General features: G+C 32.5%; 2 protein-coding genes and 1 long non-coding RNA gene across 3 annotated transcripts; 1 reads left to right on the forward strand and 2 right to left on the reverse strand.

Moving 5' to 3' along the window:
- Positions 1 to 1,758: 1,758 nt before the first annotated feature.
- LOC123676313 lies at positions 1,759 to 6,842 on the reverse strand. The gene is made up of 3 exons (XM_045612130.1): positions 2,481 to 6,842; positions 1,975 to 2,419; positions 1,759 to 1,903 (listed from the first exon to the last, which is right to left on the reverse strand). The coding sequence occupies exon 1, from the start codon at positions 6,246 to 6,248 to the stop codon at positions 2,934 to 2,936; it is 3,315 nt and encodes a 1,104-aa protein (XP_045468086.1). The 5' UTR covers positions 6,249 to 6,842; the 3' UTR covers positions 1,759 to 1,903; positions 1,975 to 2,419; positions 2,481 to 2,933.
- Positions 6,843 to 7,254: 412 nt separating this feature from the next.
- On the forward strand, positions 7,255 to 9,212 carry LOC123676314. Its single transcript, XR_006746911.1, has 4 exons — positions 7,255 to 7,450; positions 7,538 to 7,738; positions 8,033 to 8,172; positions 8,286 to 9,212. It is a non-coding gene; the product is annotated as an uncharacterized LOC123676314 (long non-coding RNA).
- A 2,330-nt stretch (positions 9,213 to 11,542) lies between these two features.
- Positions 11,543 to 14,971, reverse strand: LOC123675277. The gene is made up of 2 exons (XM_045610622.1): positions 14,646 to 14,971; positions 11,543 to 12,723 (listed from the first exon to the last, which is right to left on the reverse strand). The coding sequence occupies exons 1-2, from the start codon at positions 14,719 to 14,721 to the stop codon at positions 11,543 to 11,545; spliced, it is 1,257 nt and encodes a 418-aa protein (XP_045466578.1). The 5' UTR covers positions 14,722 to 14,971.
- Positions 14,972 to 16,128: the final 1,157 nt, after the last annotated feature.

Here is a 16,128-nt window from a genome sequence, read left to right on the forward strand (position 1 = left end):
TTTCGTGCATCAGATTGAGCCAAAACATCTCGTCCCGACGATATCCTACGCCCCATCTCGTTTCTAGAAGTTTTCACTTTTCGACGAAAATCGATTTTTTCGTCGAGTTTGAGAATTATTATAAAATAATCGGGGTACTTTTGCCGAAAAACCCCGGTACCGTAACAAATGTCCGTCTTTCCTCTTTCGAAACGTATTATCGCGTCCCTTCGTACTTCCCTGCGAACGGTCGAAAAAAGTGTAAACTTTTCTTCCCTTTTAAAAAAACGCGTTTCTTTCCCCTTTCCCCCCCATAGTACTGATTCCACGATTAGTATATCTAACTAGTACGCGCCCTTATCTACCTTGTAGGTAGATCAATATATCCCATAGATCTTCCTCAAAGGTAGATCAATGTTGCCCATAGATCTACCTCTTTGGGTAGATCAATATCGCCCATAGATCTACCTTTTAAGTAGATCAATTTAGCCCATAGAACTATTTTTTGGGTGGATTTAATTGTATAATAATTTGAAATTAATTGAAATCCAATTTTTTGATTTACCATATTTTATAGCTATTTGGCTCGTAACTGAAGATAATTGAAATTTATTGTTGATGGGGAATTGTTAAAAAAAAAGAATTCCGAAGAAATAAAATTAATTTATTAATTTCATGAATATTATTATTATCATTGGTGAAACAACAGTGAAATGAAAATTGATAATCCAAATAAAAAACAGATTTATTATTAAAATATTTTTTTGAAAAATACCCTTCAAAATTCTAGTTGTTTGTTGACCATTATATAAATCATAATGAAAAGAATTTATTCTTGTAATGAGAGATAAAATATATATTTGAAAAAGAACATAAATGAAGTTTTGTTGAAATTATACAATTGAACACACCTATCTGATTATTAAACATTGAATATTAAGTAAAACATCGGAATGAAACCAATGATGCATTACAATGATAAAATATAATAACAAAACATTGATTATAACATTGAAATAAACCAATGGAGATAATGGTTTTCATGAATTTTGTCTTCCGTTTCTTGTTCTTCAAAATTACTTCTGGTAATGGTTCTTCAAAGTTTCGTCATCTTCAATATGGAACATGAAAAATATTCAATAAAATCTTATCATTCGCAGAAGAAGATATTTTCGGTTTTACCTTTGTTTTTTTTATATCCCATAGATCTTCCTCAAAGGTAGATCAATGTTGCCCATAGATCTACCTCTTTGGGTAGATCAATATCGCCCATAGATCTACCTTTTAAGTAGATCAATTTAGCCCATAGAACTATTTTTTGGGTGGATTTAATTGTATAATAATTTGAAATTAATTGAAATCCAATTTTTTGATTTACCATATTTTATAGCTATTTGGCTCGTAACTGAAGATAATTGAAATTTATTGTTGATGGGGAATTGTTAAAAAAAAAGAATTCCGAAGAAATAAAATTAATTTATTAATTTCATGAATATTATTATTATCATTGGTGAAACAACAGTGAAATGAAAATTGATAATCCAAATAAAAAACAGATTTATTATTAAAATATTTTTTTGAAAAATACCCTTCAAAATTCTAGTTGTTTGTTGACCATTATATAAATCATAATGAAAAGAATTTATTCTTGTAATGAGAGATAAAATATATATTTGAAAAAGAACATAAATGAAGTTTTGTTGAAATTATACAATTGAACACACCTATCTGATTATTAAACATTGAATATTAAGTAAAACATCGGAATGAAACCAATGATGCATTACAATGATAAAATATAATAACAAAACATTGATTATAACATTGAAATAAACCAATGGAGATAATGGTTTTCATGAATTTTGTCTTCCGTTTCTTGTTCTTCAAAATTACTTCTGGTAATGGTTCTTCAAAGTTTCGTCATCTTCAATATGGAACATGAAAAATATTCAATAAAATCTTATCATTCGCAGAAGAAGATATTTTCGGTTTTACCTTTGTTTTTTTTTATTGTTATATCCTCTAAGTAACCATTATGAAAGAATTCCTCACTGTTCGTTTAGGAGAACATTCAGTCATCATAACCATATATATTTAAAATTGAGCTTCCGCTGTGTTTTTTTTGTGGAGTTTTTGTTTCGTTGTATAACCATCGCCCATTTCTTTTAGAATTTTTCATTAATGACCTGATATTGCCAATTATTATCATGCTCATTGATATTCCTATAGATCTAAAAAGATAAAAATCAGTGATAAAGTTATCATTTGTGATATATCAAATAAAATTGATATAATCTTGGATATTTCCATAAGTTACTGAAGCAAACTTTCAGCTGATGGAATCAATCACTTATCTTAAATAACATAGCTCTTCTTCGGCAATCGGGATGTTTTTGAATAACTCATAACAAAATCAGACTGCATATCATCTTGGGGAGTTCTGAATTTTGAAAATAATAATTCATTTAAATGGTCTATTTTCTTTTTCCATGTGAACTTACTCTCAGTAGCCTATTATTGAAGAGTCTTATTTTGCGTAGATCCATGAGTTTCCTTGGGTTTTTTTTTATTATTTAAGTACCTCCGTCCGTTTGTTAAAAGTATAAAGAAAATTTCAGAACTGATCTATCATTCAAAGAAATACGTGAGGGCATAAGGTAGCAAAAAAAAATTCATGATAAATAATTAATCAAATGATTATACAAAATAATTATTAATTTAAATTTCGAAAGGCGTAAACTTGATTTAGTTTGTTGAGAAGAATGTATTGAAATTTATTTTCGCGAATGATACCATTTTTTTTTAGATTTTATTGATTGATATAATATATGATGACATAACCGTAAAAGCTTTGAATTCAAGAATCAAAGTTTCTTCCAAACAATAATTATTCTTTGTAGAAATAAGGAAGAATCAAAGGTAAATTAAAAGTGAACTAATGGAAATTTTATATTTCAAATTAAAATTGAATTCAAAATACTACTGTATACTATATTTTTAGTAAAAATTTGTTTTGATGACTTTTTCAGTTTACCTTGATTTCGCGAGTGATGTATTTCCACTTTTACGCCATTCCATGATCGAGCCCTCGAGAACGCAACATAAAGTTGCCCGTGAGAAAAAACTGGACTATCCAAATAAATTCCGACCTGATCAAATGTCTGGCCTTGCGCTTTATTGATAGTAAGTGCGAAACAAACTTTTACTGGAAATTGTCGTCGTCTGAGTACAAAAGGTAGATTTCTATCGGCCGAAGTGAGGTCCATTCGTGGAATTAGGACTTTTTTTCCTACAAAACGACCAGTTACAATTTCCGCTGTTAAAAGAACGTCTGTAACGGCTGATACTAATAATCGCGTTCCATTAATCAACCCATCTTGCAAACATAGATTCCGCAAAAGTATAATTGGTACGCCTGATTTCAACCTAAGTTCGTGCAATGGCATTCCACTGGGTGTTATAGTGTTTAAATATTCTTCAGGGAAGTTCGCAATCTCGTCTTCGTCATTCGAAACCACACTATCATTGCTATGAATTATAGTAAGAGTTCCGGAAAATCTATCGAGAATTCTGTCATTGAGTTGATTACAATGATCATTCTTGGGACATAGGATGGCGCGCGTAGAGAGCTGTTCTGGTGTAAGGGTATTAAGCTCTCCATAAATCTCATCAACGACATTATCCGTTAAGCATCGATTAGGAAGACAGATTAAATCATTGCAATCTTGTCCATCTTTGGTTATTTTTTCGTTGATGATACCGCGTCCGAGATCTTCAAGCCAAGAAGTGAAGTCTTCCTCGCCTTCCCTTACTCTCATATTTTGAACCAAGTTTAATACATGAAATCTATTCCAAACTCTAGAGTTTGTGAAAAATAATTCAACCTGTTGAACGCGACCTGGAGCTATAGGTAATAACTGTTTTACGTCCCCACCGAATAATATGCACTTACCACCGAAAGGTTCTGAATTAGAGCATATATCTCGAAGAAGTTCGTCTACTATGTTTATGACGTGGTAGTTCACCATCGATATCTCATCCCAAATAATGAGTTGAAGATTTCTTAAGTATCCAGCCTCTTCGGATTGTACGGTTATTGACGAACGGGTGTCTGCGTTAAAGTCCAAGGGTAATCGGAATGTGGAATGAACGGTCCTTCCATTCTTAAGAAGTAATGCGGCGATTCCTGTGAATGCAACGGCTATGGCCGGAATACGCAATATTTCGCAATACTCTAATAAAGCATTATAAATGAAAGTTTTTCCCGTTCCGCCGCTTCCTTGGACATAAAAATATCTGTCATTTACATCCGACTGTAATGCGTTGATGACTCGATCGAATACATTGCGTTGATCTGTATTCAAGTTATTTGGATTGAATTCTTCCACATTAGTTCTTTCAATTTGATTATTTTCTTCGTCGATATCGTGAATGTCATTTTCTGAGTCAGTCTCCGGTTCTGGCAAATTAAAATCGGACAAATTTCTGCCCAAAGCATTTAAAACGTAACTGATTCTGCGCAAACATCGATTTTCTGAATCACGTTCTGTATATCCTTTTTTGATAAAATCTTCGAACATACATTTTTTGAAATTTTCCCAGAGGTCTATTGGATTTCCAATCTCGCAAAAACATAACATATAAGCGAATAATTTTCTCATAGAACCTGGCATATCAACCAAAGCCGCATGTTCTAATGTTTTGAACCATTCGTGATCAGAGGCGATTAAATTTCTAGCTCGTACCGTTTCTGTGAAAGTTGGGTACATTACGCCGTGAAACGTGCGTAGATCTTCAAAGGAAGTTGGTCCAGCGACGTGCAATAGTAAAATGCGTAAATGAAATTTTTCCTTATATTTTGGACTGATTGTGTATAACCGAGGTATAACAGCGCAATTTTTTCGTCGTTTTATCCATCGATGTTCTTGATCGTTGAAGGAATAATATAACGGAATTTCGAGATATTTGAATTTACGTGCGCTAGCATTTTCAACGTTCAATCGAAAATATGCTTCTAAACGGCTCAATTTTGGATATTGCAAAGCCACCTCCTCTTGTCCTTCTTCGAAATAAACGACTCGCTCTCCTGGGAGATGTACCGGCAATCTATATATTGCGTGACTTCTTCCTTGAATCGGAAAACCTAGCAAACGCCATGCTGATTCGCCAGAGGAAATATACCTTGATTCTATAAACGCTTTTATCTCGTCGTAAACAATTTCGTTTTTCAATTGGAGAATGGCAGCGTCTGGCCCTTTATTTATGTATTTGAATACATACTTGACAGCTCCAACCGTCGTAACCACCTCTACATTTATGTGACTTTCATATTTCTGAGATAGATATGGACTGTACGGAACTACATCCCTGTTGTCAACGGTACACATAATACGATTTCTCGTAAACGCTGCTGTTCGACCGTCATTTCTCCGTCGGTATATCGGTATAGCTTTGTCGATCGCTGTATTCGTCGAAAATGATTTTGGATATTTTTTCGAACAAACACCCTCTACCATACAAGCTGCGTTTGGAGCACGATCACCACACGGACCGTGGATCATGGTTGACATAATAATTTGGAAAAGCTGCGAATTTTCCGCTGGCAGCTCGGCACATATGATTTTATCTACGTCTTCTGGATTGCGTAATTTATCCTTATCATCTAAAAATATCAAGCAATGCATATGTGGTAAACCCCGCTTTTGAAATTCAATTACGTAGACAAACGCAATTACTTCGCCGAAAATTTTCTTTTTCAAAATATCCTCGAAAAATGCCTTTCTTTTCAATTCGAAAACACGGGCGATATATTCTGGTCTGTCTTGGGGATTCAATAAACTACTATTAATATTTTCCGTAATCTCCCGCCAATTTGGGTTGCATGTAAATGTTACAAATAGTGAGGGTCTACCAAATTTTGCCACAATCGCCATCGCGTCTTGGTAATTTTGCTGCATGAAACGTGCACCTCCCATGAAAGTACTCGGCAGTACAACGATTCTGCCGATTTTTTCATTTCCGACCGATTCGACTGCTGATTTACGCGCAACATAATCTTGCAGCCCGACGTAATTGTTGGCACGTAATTTTTTTTGATGGGTACGTAAATAATGTAACCGATCACCCTCTACTTCCACATATTTATCAACAATGAATTGTTGTGTAAGTCGTCCGCAAAAAAGAATTGGATTGAATTTGCCGGATCGACTCATCAAACGATAGCACTCGAATTCTCGTTTTGAAATACGTTTTCCGCTCCGGTTACTCATTAAACTTATCGACCATCCCAATTCTCCATGGGGGAAAAGCAAAGGGTAACATAATGCATCTACGATTGGCGACAATTTTGGAATATCTCGATAAGTATTCTGTTGGCCTAGCGAGTTGTTTCCTATCAAATAAACGCGAATTGAACCTGGTGGAGGTACATCCCCGTCGACACTACTGAAAACACCACCTATTTCGTTAGAGGTTGTCGGAGCCGCATGTTTCTTCCGATCCGTATCCGGTTGGCCATGAAAATAGAGTCCGTATTGAGGAATCACGTCTTTTCCGCCGATTCCTCGCCCTTCCAAAACCTTTTTACCTAAATTATGATATATTTGTGCGAAAGGATGAATTTTTCTCAAAAGCGCATCAATTTGTTGCAATAATTTAGAATCACAACCGTCGTGCACATTATTGGACGTCCTCTTTCTGGTAGCTTCTCCAGAATCTATAAAATATAAAGATCCAAACGATGGATTGAGCGTATCAACATCTGATAATCGATGGTATATTTGCCCTGATACAACGATCACTGGGGCTCCGCTCGCTAAACCTTCTCTTCGGGCGAAGGAGGTTGAACCAAGTGCCAATAGAGTGTTGTACCCATAGACGTATCAAAAGAGACCTGATTGTTTACATTTGAAAGTGAGGCCAACATTCACTAGTCCACTATTTGTACTGGCCGACTGTAATCTGGTCTATTTCACTGGGGTAAAGCACTGTTGCCAGATTTATCATTTGGGCTGATGTTTCGGTTCAAAACTTCGTCCGCAGTTCATGTCTATGCGTTCTTAAACTTACTCCGAGTAAGCTATGATTACTCAAAAGCGTTCACAAACGTACTATTCCTTCCTCCGAGTATGCTCTTCGAGTATCACGGCTTATTCGGAGTAAATTTAAGAACGCAACCCTTGAATGATTCGGCGTCTGGGGAAGTACGGCAACACTGTTCTTATTTTATATAGGCAAATTGTCAAGATGGCAGGTTTCTTTCACATGGTCTGTCACATTTGTTGCATCGTTGTCAGCACGAGTCCTGAGATATTTAAGGAGATTTAAGGAAATAAATTTGTGTGCTTTAATATTTATTTCGTGATTTGAGCGTTTTAGGCTGAATTTAGTTGAATATATATTTAAATATGATTCGTCAGTGTGAAATTTGTAAGAAAAGTAAGATTTCCCATCCGGATTTATCTTTTCATAAGTAAGTAAAAAAATGTTTAATATTCCAGTGACGTAGGTAGATAAAATTATGTAGAATTAGAATAATGTGATTGAATATTCATTTCAGATTTCCATCTGATACCGAAAAGAGAGGAATTTGGGCTTCGCTCCTTGGATTTGAAAGCGTTAATTTCACTAAGAAGTTGGTATTTATTTGTTCGAACCATTTCAATCCAGACGATATTGAAATAAGGCCAAATGGAAAATTCCTCAAGCCAGATGTTGTCCCATTACCTTATCATACAACATTCGAGATTTCAAATGAAAGGTAATATGATTTAAAAAAAAATTCCTCTGCTAATACTGAGATTACATCTACACAATATGTTTTGTTGTTTGATGTTGATAATTTGTTGTATTGCTCTATCTCAAAAGAATATATATATATATATATATATATATATATATATATATATAATTTATTGTGATAATAATATAATATAAATAGTAACTATTTTAAACATACTTGATTTTATAATGGTGGTACTGAGTCTTTATATTCATTCTACTATTAGTATCGATATAGGTATATTATTTTTAATGTTTCGGAAATATTTTTCAGTTCAGACACAGTATCCGAACAAGAAGATAGTCGTATCAGCCCAACTACAGAGACAATGTGAGTTCTTGAGACTGCCTCATAGTTTGAAAACGAACTTTACAAATTAACTTTTGTTGAATCACCATACCAAGATAGAGGAGGTAGGTATTTAAAGAAGCTTTTGAATTCAAAGAAAATTTCCAGAATATTATTCGATAATATGAATCATATGCATATTGAAGAATCAGAATTGACTTCATTTCATTCATTACAGAAAGAGGTGCTATTTTAGCGATATGTCAAGCAGTGATTTCTTGACACCAGAGAAGTGACTCAGATACTTTACCAGAACCAATAAAAGTATTAGATTTTATGTAAGTCTGCATTAATGGTTCATGGAAGATGCCTGTTGGATACTTCTTATTGAATGGATTATCTGCAGTGGAAAAATTAAAATTATTGAAAAAAATGCCTTGAATTCATCAATGAGAGTGGAATCACAGTTACATCAATTACATTCGATGGCACTGTAACAAATTTTTCAATGGCAGAGAAGTTGGGCGCAGATTACAGTAATCATTCTGATCTGAAAACTAGCTTCATAGATCCCATCACAAAAAATGAGATTTTCGTTTTTTAGATACCTGTCATATAATCAAACTTGTTCGGAATTGTTTTGCTTTACAAATTTGTCTGGAGGATGGTAGTCAGTGAAAGATCCAGTGTAATTTTGTGGAGAGATTAGTAGACGTCCTCAATAGAGAGCCTTTATTTTTGAATTTGGTGACTTGGTATATGTTGAAAATAGTAACAAAATCAATAGGAAAACATTAGAAGAACTCAGAATCGGTCCTGTCCGGATTTTAAAGAAAATTTCTTATTCAATTTTTGAAATAGAATATGGTCACAAGAAAAAAGAATCAAAAATTTTTTATATATTAAGTAAGTTGGGTACATATGTTCCATTATGATGCATTGATTATTCAAATATCATTTCAAAAGTATTGTAAGAAGTTTTTAGTTTGTTCATTTTTGATTGGCTATCTATTCTTGATTCTGGTTATAGGTTAGTGTAATGTTATGATTTTGTATTCATTGAATGAAAACTTGTTATGCTGAAACATTAATCGAGAAAAGTCAATAGAACAAAACAATATCAGAATTATATGTAGGTATATTAAAATTTAACTCTGTTTTAGTTCAAAATAACAACTAGCTGTGAATTGTTTTTTTTGTCAGGTGTTAAGGAATGAAATCTTGTCAAAAACTGTAGGCCCCGATACCATAATATGTAATTAATTGTTTCTTGAAAAAATAAATCATTTGTTTGGGAGCTGTAGGTATCTAGTCAAGCATCAGCATACAATTAAATATCTCAGATATACTAAACTCAATTAAATATGCCATATCTGTATCTACCCTTTGTATTATTTGTATTTTACAATAAATTGCTTGATGACATCAAAAGATTAAATGAACAAAGTTTCGATAAAAAAGTAAAGGAATTATTGCTGCAGAACACAATATACAGCCTAAAAGAGTTTTAAAATGTTTGTGTATGTAATTTGTTTTTTAAACCTGATTGAATTTTTATGACAAACCGTGAAAATTATCGACAGTGAATATTTATAGTGTACAATGTGATGTAGTACATATGTAAATAAATATTATTATTATGAAGTTTAGTTACTTCAAGGCTATGAATTGTTTTTTTTTTTGTTATGTGTCAAGAAATTAAATCTTGTCAAAAACTGTAGGCCCTAATTCCATAATATGCAATTGTTCCTCGAAAAAATAAATTATTTGTTTAGAGCATGTTTCCTTCAAGGATACCCATAAAAATTGAAGTCTGAAGTTGGTAACTTATACTTACTAAAATATTCAATAATTCGCAGTTTCCTCAGAATTTGGGAAAAATAGGGGATCCTATAATAAATACCGTATTCAAAACATGTTTTATTTTTATTACCAATAAAATTGGATATTAATTAACAATTTGAAGATTATATTGTGTACCTGCGGAGTTTGGAACTTATTTCAAGTTTATCTTCAGAAATTGAAGGTTCTACAAATTGTACAGAGTATTTATGTGAAATCAGGTACAAAAAAGTAATAGAAAAAATCAAGAAATGGCTATAAAACTCCGTAGGCAGGAAACATTTTTGACTGTTAAGCAAATTTCAGGTATTATTTGAATATTTTAGAATAACACAGTTCTGTTTGTTCATTCATAATTTAAAAACTATTTCTGTTCAATAACTTATAAATTTCAGTGGATCCTGCCTTTTGTTCTACATGTATAATTTTCATGTAGTCAATTGTGGGGAAAGGGTGATTATTATCTATGCAAAGGTGGAGAGACACTTATTTTTGTTAAAATCTATTCGATATTCGTTAAATCTAGTTTTTAATTAACGTCGACCTGTTTGTCCTATATATTTCATATTGCAAGTTGAACATGTTAACTCATAAAAACTCCTGATTTACTTGTGTTTGGGGTTGAATCGAATCTTTTGCTTTAAATTACAACGATTATATTTCATTTATTATCATTCATATCACCAAAGTACGAGAGAGAAATTAATTTTTTGGTTTTTCAGTTTTTTTATGATGGGGTATATTTGATTTTTGATATTTTCTGTTTAACTAAATTTTCTATAATTGCATGTTTGATCCGATTGTTTGCAGATATTGGTTTTATATATATGGTTCTATTTCGGTTTTGCGGTTTACTTTGGATAATGGTAAAGGTGAAAGCTATGTGTGAATCATTGATCGAAATGCTGAAATCTCTAAACACGTTAAAAGCAAGTTTTTGGTTCGACTGTGATATTGAAAGTTGTTTGCTGGGGTCTAAGAATGTTATGTGATTATTTGTTTCCTTTTCCAATTCGAATTTTATTTTTGAGTGGATATTATTTAAGTATATTTAGAAATTGATTCAGTTGCCTGGATGTTCCAGAAAGGCAAGCATCGTATGTTTTCTACAAATCGATACCAAAAGTATATTTTTAGCGGTAATTTATTGAGTTGAAAATTTTATTTTCTATATAAGACATGAAAATATCTGCGAGAAGTGGGCCTAATGTCAGATATTTTCATGTCCTATATAAAAAATAAAATTTTCAACTCAAAATAAGTGGTAAAAATATACTTTCGGTATCGATTTGTAAATTACATAACTTGCTTTCCTTTCTGAAACATCCAGACAACTAAATCAATTTCTAAATTACATAAATAATATCCACCCAAAAATAATATTTAAAATATATATATATATATATATATATATATATATATATATATATATATTCAAAAACAAATACCGACCAACTTTTCGCCTACGCGGCCCAAATATTTCATTCAATAAAATGGGAAAAAGATTTTCGCACGCCCATGGATGGTGTTTTCAATTTCAACAGATAATTCTTTTGCAGTGTTGCCGACTCGAAGCTGAGAGAATTGTTCATCCTTGTCTCACTCGTTAACTGTACTATAGCCGTCCTTATCCAAACAATGTGAATGTTTGCTTCACAACAAAGCGAGTCCCAGTACGGGGATGTTTCGTCTCCTTAGGATAATAAGTCTATGGTTGTACCTTCGAATATTTTTGATGAAGTTACTTGACTGAGGATGCGCATCCGTTATTAAAGCCTTCAATAAATCTGGATAGACGGACTGTTCCGGAAGTTTGATAGCGCCTTTATTGCAGCATGTCATGTATTCTTTATTAAAGAAAAGGGCGTCGCAGAACGAACATGTTCGATTCATTGGACCCAGGTAATGGGAAGTAATACCTATGGTTTTTCCTGGGAACGCCGAAGAAGAACAATCCATATCTGGCTCAGTTGTCACCTGATTTGTTTTTCTAAATGTAGAAATATTTTTAGTTCGAAATTTTTGTGATCGAACGACACTGGAGTTCTGGTTTTCATATAATGTCAACGTATGAAAATCAACTACATCAGATAAATCACCGACGGAACCAATTTCTACTCGAACTGGGACTAAGGTATATAAATAATCGTTGTTATAGTTTTGCAACATGAAGTTAAGCAAATCTTGGTCGTTTGAAAATTTAAGTAAACAGGCCTTACCGTCTTCTTCAATACCCATTCCATTATTATCGCGACTGTGGGAATCAAATAAATAAATGGAATTTCCGACTTTAGCCAGGCCAGTCGACAAAAGACCACACGTAAAAATAGCACATTCGAAATTTTGAAAAATTCTCTCAATGCCTTGTGCTAAGGGTACATCTATTTCTCCTCGTCTTCCTAATCCTACAAACCCCGTCACCGAATCCATCTCATTTACTCGTAATGAATAAAATACGTTCGCAATAATGAAATTTGGATACACCTCTACAACGAATAGATCAGGTGCATTTTGTGACGTTCGCATTGCTACGGATTTTTTATAAAGCTGATCTCCATAATCGAGAATATTATCAATTATTATGGTATCCCATGAACTGAATGGAAATACTTTACTATATGCTACTGCCACTGCCGCGTTTGTTGTGCATTGATGATTGCGTGACTCTAAACTAAATCTCAAATCATTCTGACTTCGCGTTCCCCTGATTATACTCCTATCCCTTACAGAATTAACTTCCGCATCTTCAACAACATTGTAATTCAAATTGTCATTGTTAACATTTTCGAACGGCGGAGGTACTTTCGGTTGAGGATTTGTCGAATTGGAAATATCTAAAAAAATTTATGAAATGAGTATATTTTAGTATATGAGATACACACAAATGCAATGATGATACCTACATGACATTATTCAAGACAGAGATGTTTAAAAGCATTTTTATCTTGTCACCATCAAGAGAGATTTAATCATGAATCATGAATTCAGTCATGGATCATATGTTTGTTATAACATCAAAATTACATTGTTATAGCTTAACTATACAGGGTCATTCACTTGGATGGCCTATTAGACGTTTATGGAAAACTATCCATAATTTTTAGCTGAACATTTGCGTATTGGGGTTTGAGACAATGATCTTTCTCCCTAAAATATATCCAGATCTATATAACTTCCGGTTATACCGGAAATAGACTGCTACTTCCTTATTTCAAATGACACACCCAATATATTATTGCATCATTAGATAGCTTTTTTGATGGCAATTTCGGCAATATGCCATGCCTTGGGTGAAAACTCAATGGTTCATGAGTTATTGGGATTCTTATGAAAAAAATGCTGGAGATGTGGACTCACATTTTTTAATATTTCAGCAGAAAAAGCTTTTTTCGAAAAAATACTTTTTTTTTCGATTCTGTAAATACGTAGTATTATAAGACTGTTTGCGGTTTGAACCAAAAATGTACAGGGTGTTCATAAGAAGATCATGAACTTGGACAACACAAATTCATCAAAACTCAAGATTTTCAAATTAGAACCTATATTTTTTATTTTTTCAGTCGATTCTACGTACAAAAATAGTGGGGGTTACTTTACCTCAAATGAATACTTCGAGAGTTATTGAGGAAGAACTTTGAATGAGGAAAAACCGCTATTTATAACTGTGTTGAGTGGTCTGTGACTTCCGAAAAACACAGAAAGAAACTAAAATTCGATGTTTCCAAAACTAAATTTGACATACCAAGAATTTTAATGTATTATTCGTAATTGAAAAATGTAAAATTTAGTTACCAAACATCGAATTTTAGTTTCTTTTTGTGTTTTTCGGAAAGTTAATGTTCTTCCTCGATAACTCTTGAAGTACTCATTTTAGGTAAAGGGTTTGCTTAAGTAACCCCCACTATTTTTGTACGTAGAATCGACTGAAAAAATAAAAAATATAGGTTCTCATTTGAAAATCTTGAGTTTTGATGAATTTGTGTTGTCCAAATTCATGATCTTCTTATGAACATCCTGTACATTTTTGGTTCAAACCGCAAACAGTCTTATAATACTACTTATTTGCAGTATCGAAAAAAGCTTTTTCTGCTGAAATATTCAAGAAAAACTGAGTCCTCATCTCCAGCATTTTTTTCATAAAAATCCCAATAACTCATGAACCGTTGAGTTTTCACCCAAGGTATGGCATGTTTCCGAAATTGCCATCAAAAAAGCTATCTAATGATGCAATAATATACTGGGTTTGCCATTTGAAATGAAGAAGTAGCAGTCTGTTTCCGGTATAACTGAAAGTTGTAGAGATCTGAAAATATTTTAGGGGGAAAGATCATTGTCTCAAACCCCAATACGCAAATGTTCAGCTAAAAATTATGGATAGTTTTCCATAAACGTCTAATAGGCCATCCAAGTGAATCACCCTGTATAGTTAAGGTAAAAATCGAAATATTTCATAGCTGTACAGGAATGAAGAACACTCCACACTGGGAATTCGAGATGATTAATAATTTTTGAGAAAGGAACGGTATGGATTTTTCCGAGATTAATTTCGATGACCTCTTTTTTATAGAAGTAATTTCAAATATTCAGAAACACCATTTAAGTACAGAAGTTGAAACAAAAACTTCAATAAATAGAATATTGTTAAATTTAGGTACAAATACCATCCTAGTTCAACATGCAATAAAACTTGAGAACTCGACTACTACCTATAGTCATAGGTAGAAAATATTATATCAATGAAATAGTAGGTACCTACCTGGTTTAATTTTCTTAGACGCATTGAAACCTCCTTTGGGTTTTTTCCCAATTTTTTTCGATCTTTTGATAACCATTTTCCAATATGTATTTCAATATGTAATATGTATTCAGATACCTATGTATCTTTTTGAATCTTCTCCAGAGCAAGATTATCTAAAATTTTAAATATTAAATTGAAACCATAGACATTCCCTCTACGTTGACGTTTTCAAGAACAATCGATTGATTGAAATATATTACAAACGTTTTCAAATGAAAATCATTATCTTCAAGGTATTCAGTCATTGAAAATCATTACATGCAGTTATGAAATCAAAAAATGAAGAATTCATTTGATTATGATTTGAAAAATATGCGAATATTGGATAAGATAGTTAGAAATTGAATATTATGTAACTAATTGATTAGAAATAAGTATGTACATAAATGATTAATTGGAATTCTTACCTCTTCCTAATAAGAACTTTGAAAAAGTAGCTATTAAAAATTATCTCAATAACAACGTACTTCACACCAAATTCAACAGAATTAGAATAAATCTGAGAATGAGAAATGAAAGCCCTTGTAGAAATTCCCGCAATTTTCTTAGCGTCCCCCCAACGGCTATTTTGAGGGAGAATATTCCCCTCCTTCATCTTTCTTCAGGTGTACAGATGAATTGCAACGTTGTCAAATTAAAACAATCAAATTACATTACATACATCATTACATATCAGTTATTTATGTATTCAGGTGAAAATTTGAATTATCATTACAAAAAATCGAAGCTTTCTGACAATATAATCGCTTTGATATAAATATATTCCTATTTTGAGATTCTTAGTAAAATTCCTCCAAAAAAAAACCTTGGCAAGCTTGCATCGGAAGTGCAAATGTAGGGGTGAACTATTGGTCAACTTGAAGTGAACCAATAGAAATAAATTTTAATGTCCTCCTAACGTGTATCTTGTATCCCTCCCATATTATAGATCAGAGGTGCTCAAACTTTCTGTTCCGAATAAATGCGAATTACTATATGGATGTTCACTCTATAATATCGAGAATTTTATCATTTAGAATTATATATTATTTTATACAATTTAACGCACAAACAATGCATTTGTTGATAAATTACTCATAATAATATATCATGATACCTGTTATCTATTTAATACCTATTAATGATCAATAATGGTTATTTAAGTCGACTCTATGATCAGAGCAAACATAAAATATGCAATATCAATATGGAATGGATATACATTTACCTGGGTAGCTCTTTATTATTGTATTTTATTTTGAATTTTCCAAAGGATCTTTTTTATTTACTTATTATGTAGGTATAGCCATAGATATTTCAAAATGATATTGAGAGATACTCTGAGATGTAGATTTGTTTTTGATGATTTCATCTTTGAATAAATATTCTAAATATAGGAAGAAGTGTTTAAAAGGTTTTCTTCATTTTTCATCAGTATTCCCCGTCCTCGAGTAGGATTGAA

This window comes from Harmonia axyridis, chromosome 3, assembly GCF_914767665.1.
Source record: "Harmonia axyridis chromosome 3, icHarAxyr1.1, whole genome shotgun sequence".
Classification (NCBI taxonomy): domain Eukaryota; kingdom Metazoa; phylum Arthropoda; class Insecta; order Coleoptera; family Coccinellidae; genus Harmonia; species Harmonia axyridis.

Bases quoted from the DNA above. Each gene is read 5' to 3' on its own strand.
- LOC123676313 (XM_045612130.1), bottom strand. From the start codon at position 6,248: ATGAGTAACCGGAGCGGAAAACGTATTTCAAAACGAGAATTCGAGTGC.
- LOC123675277 (XM_045610622.1), bottom strand. From the start codon at position 14,721: ATGGTTATCAAAAGATCGAAAAAAATTGGGAAAAAACCCAAAGGAGGT. The intron at 12,724-14,645 runs GTAGGTACCTAC...AAATTTTTTTAG, and splicing joins GTCTAAGAAAATTAAACCAG to ATATTTCCAATTCGACAAAT.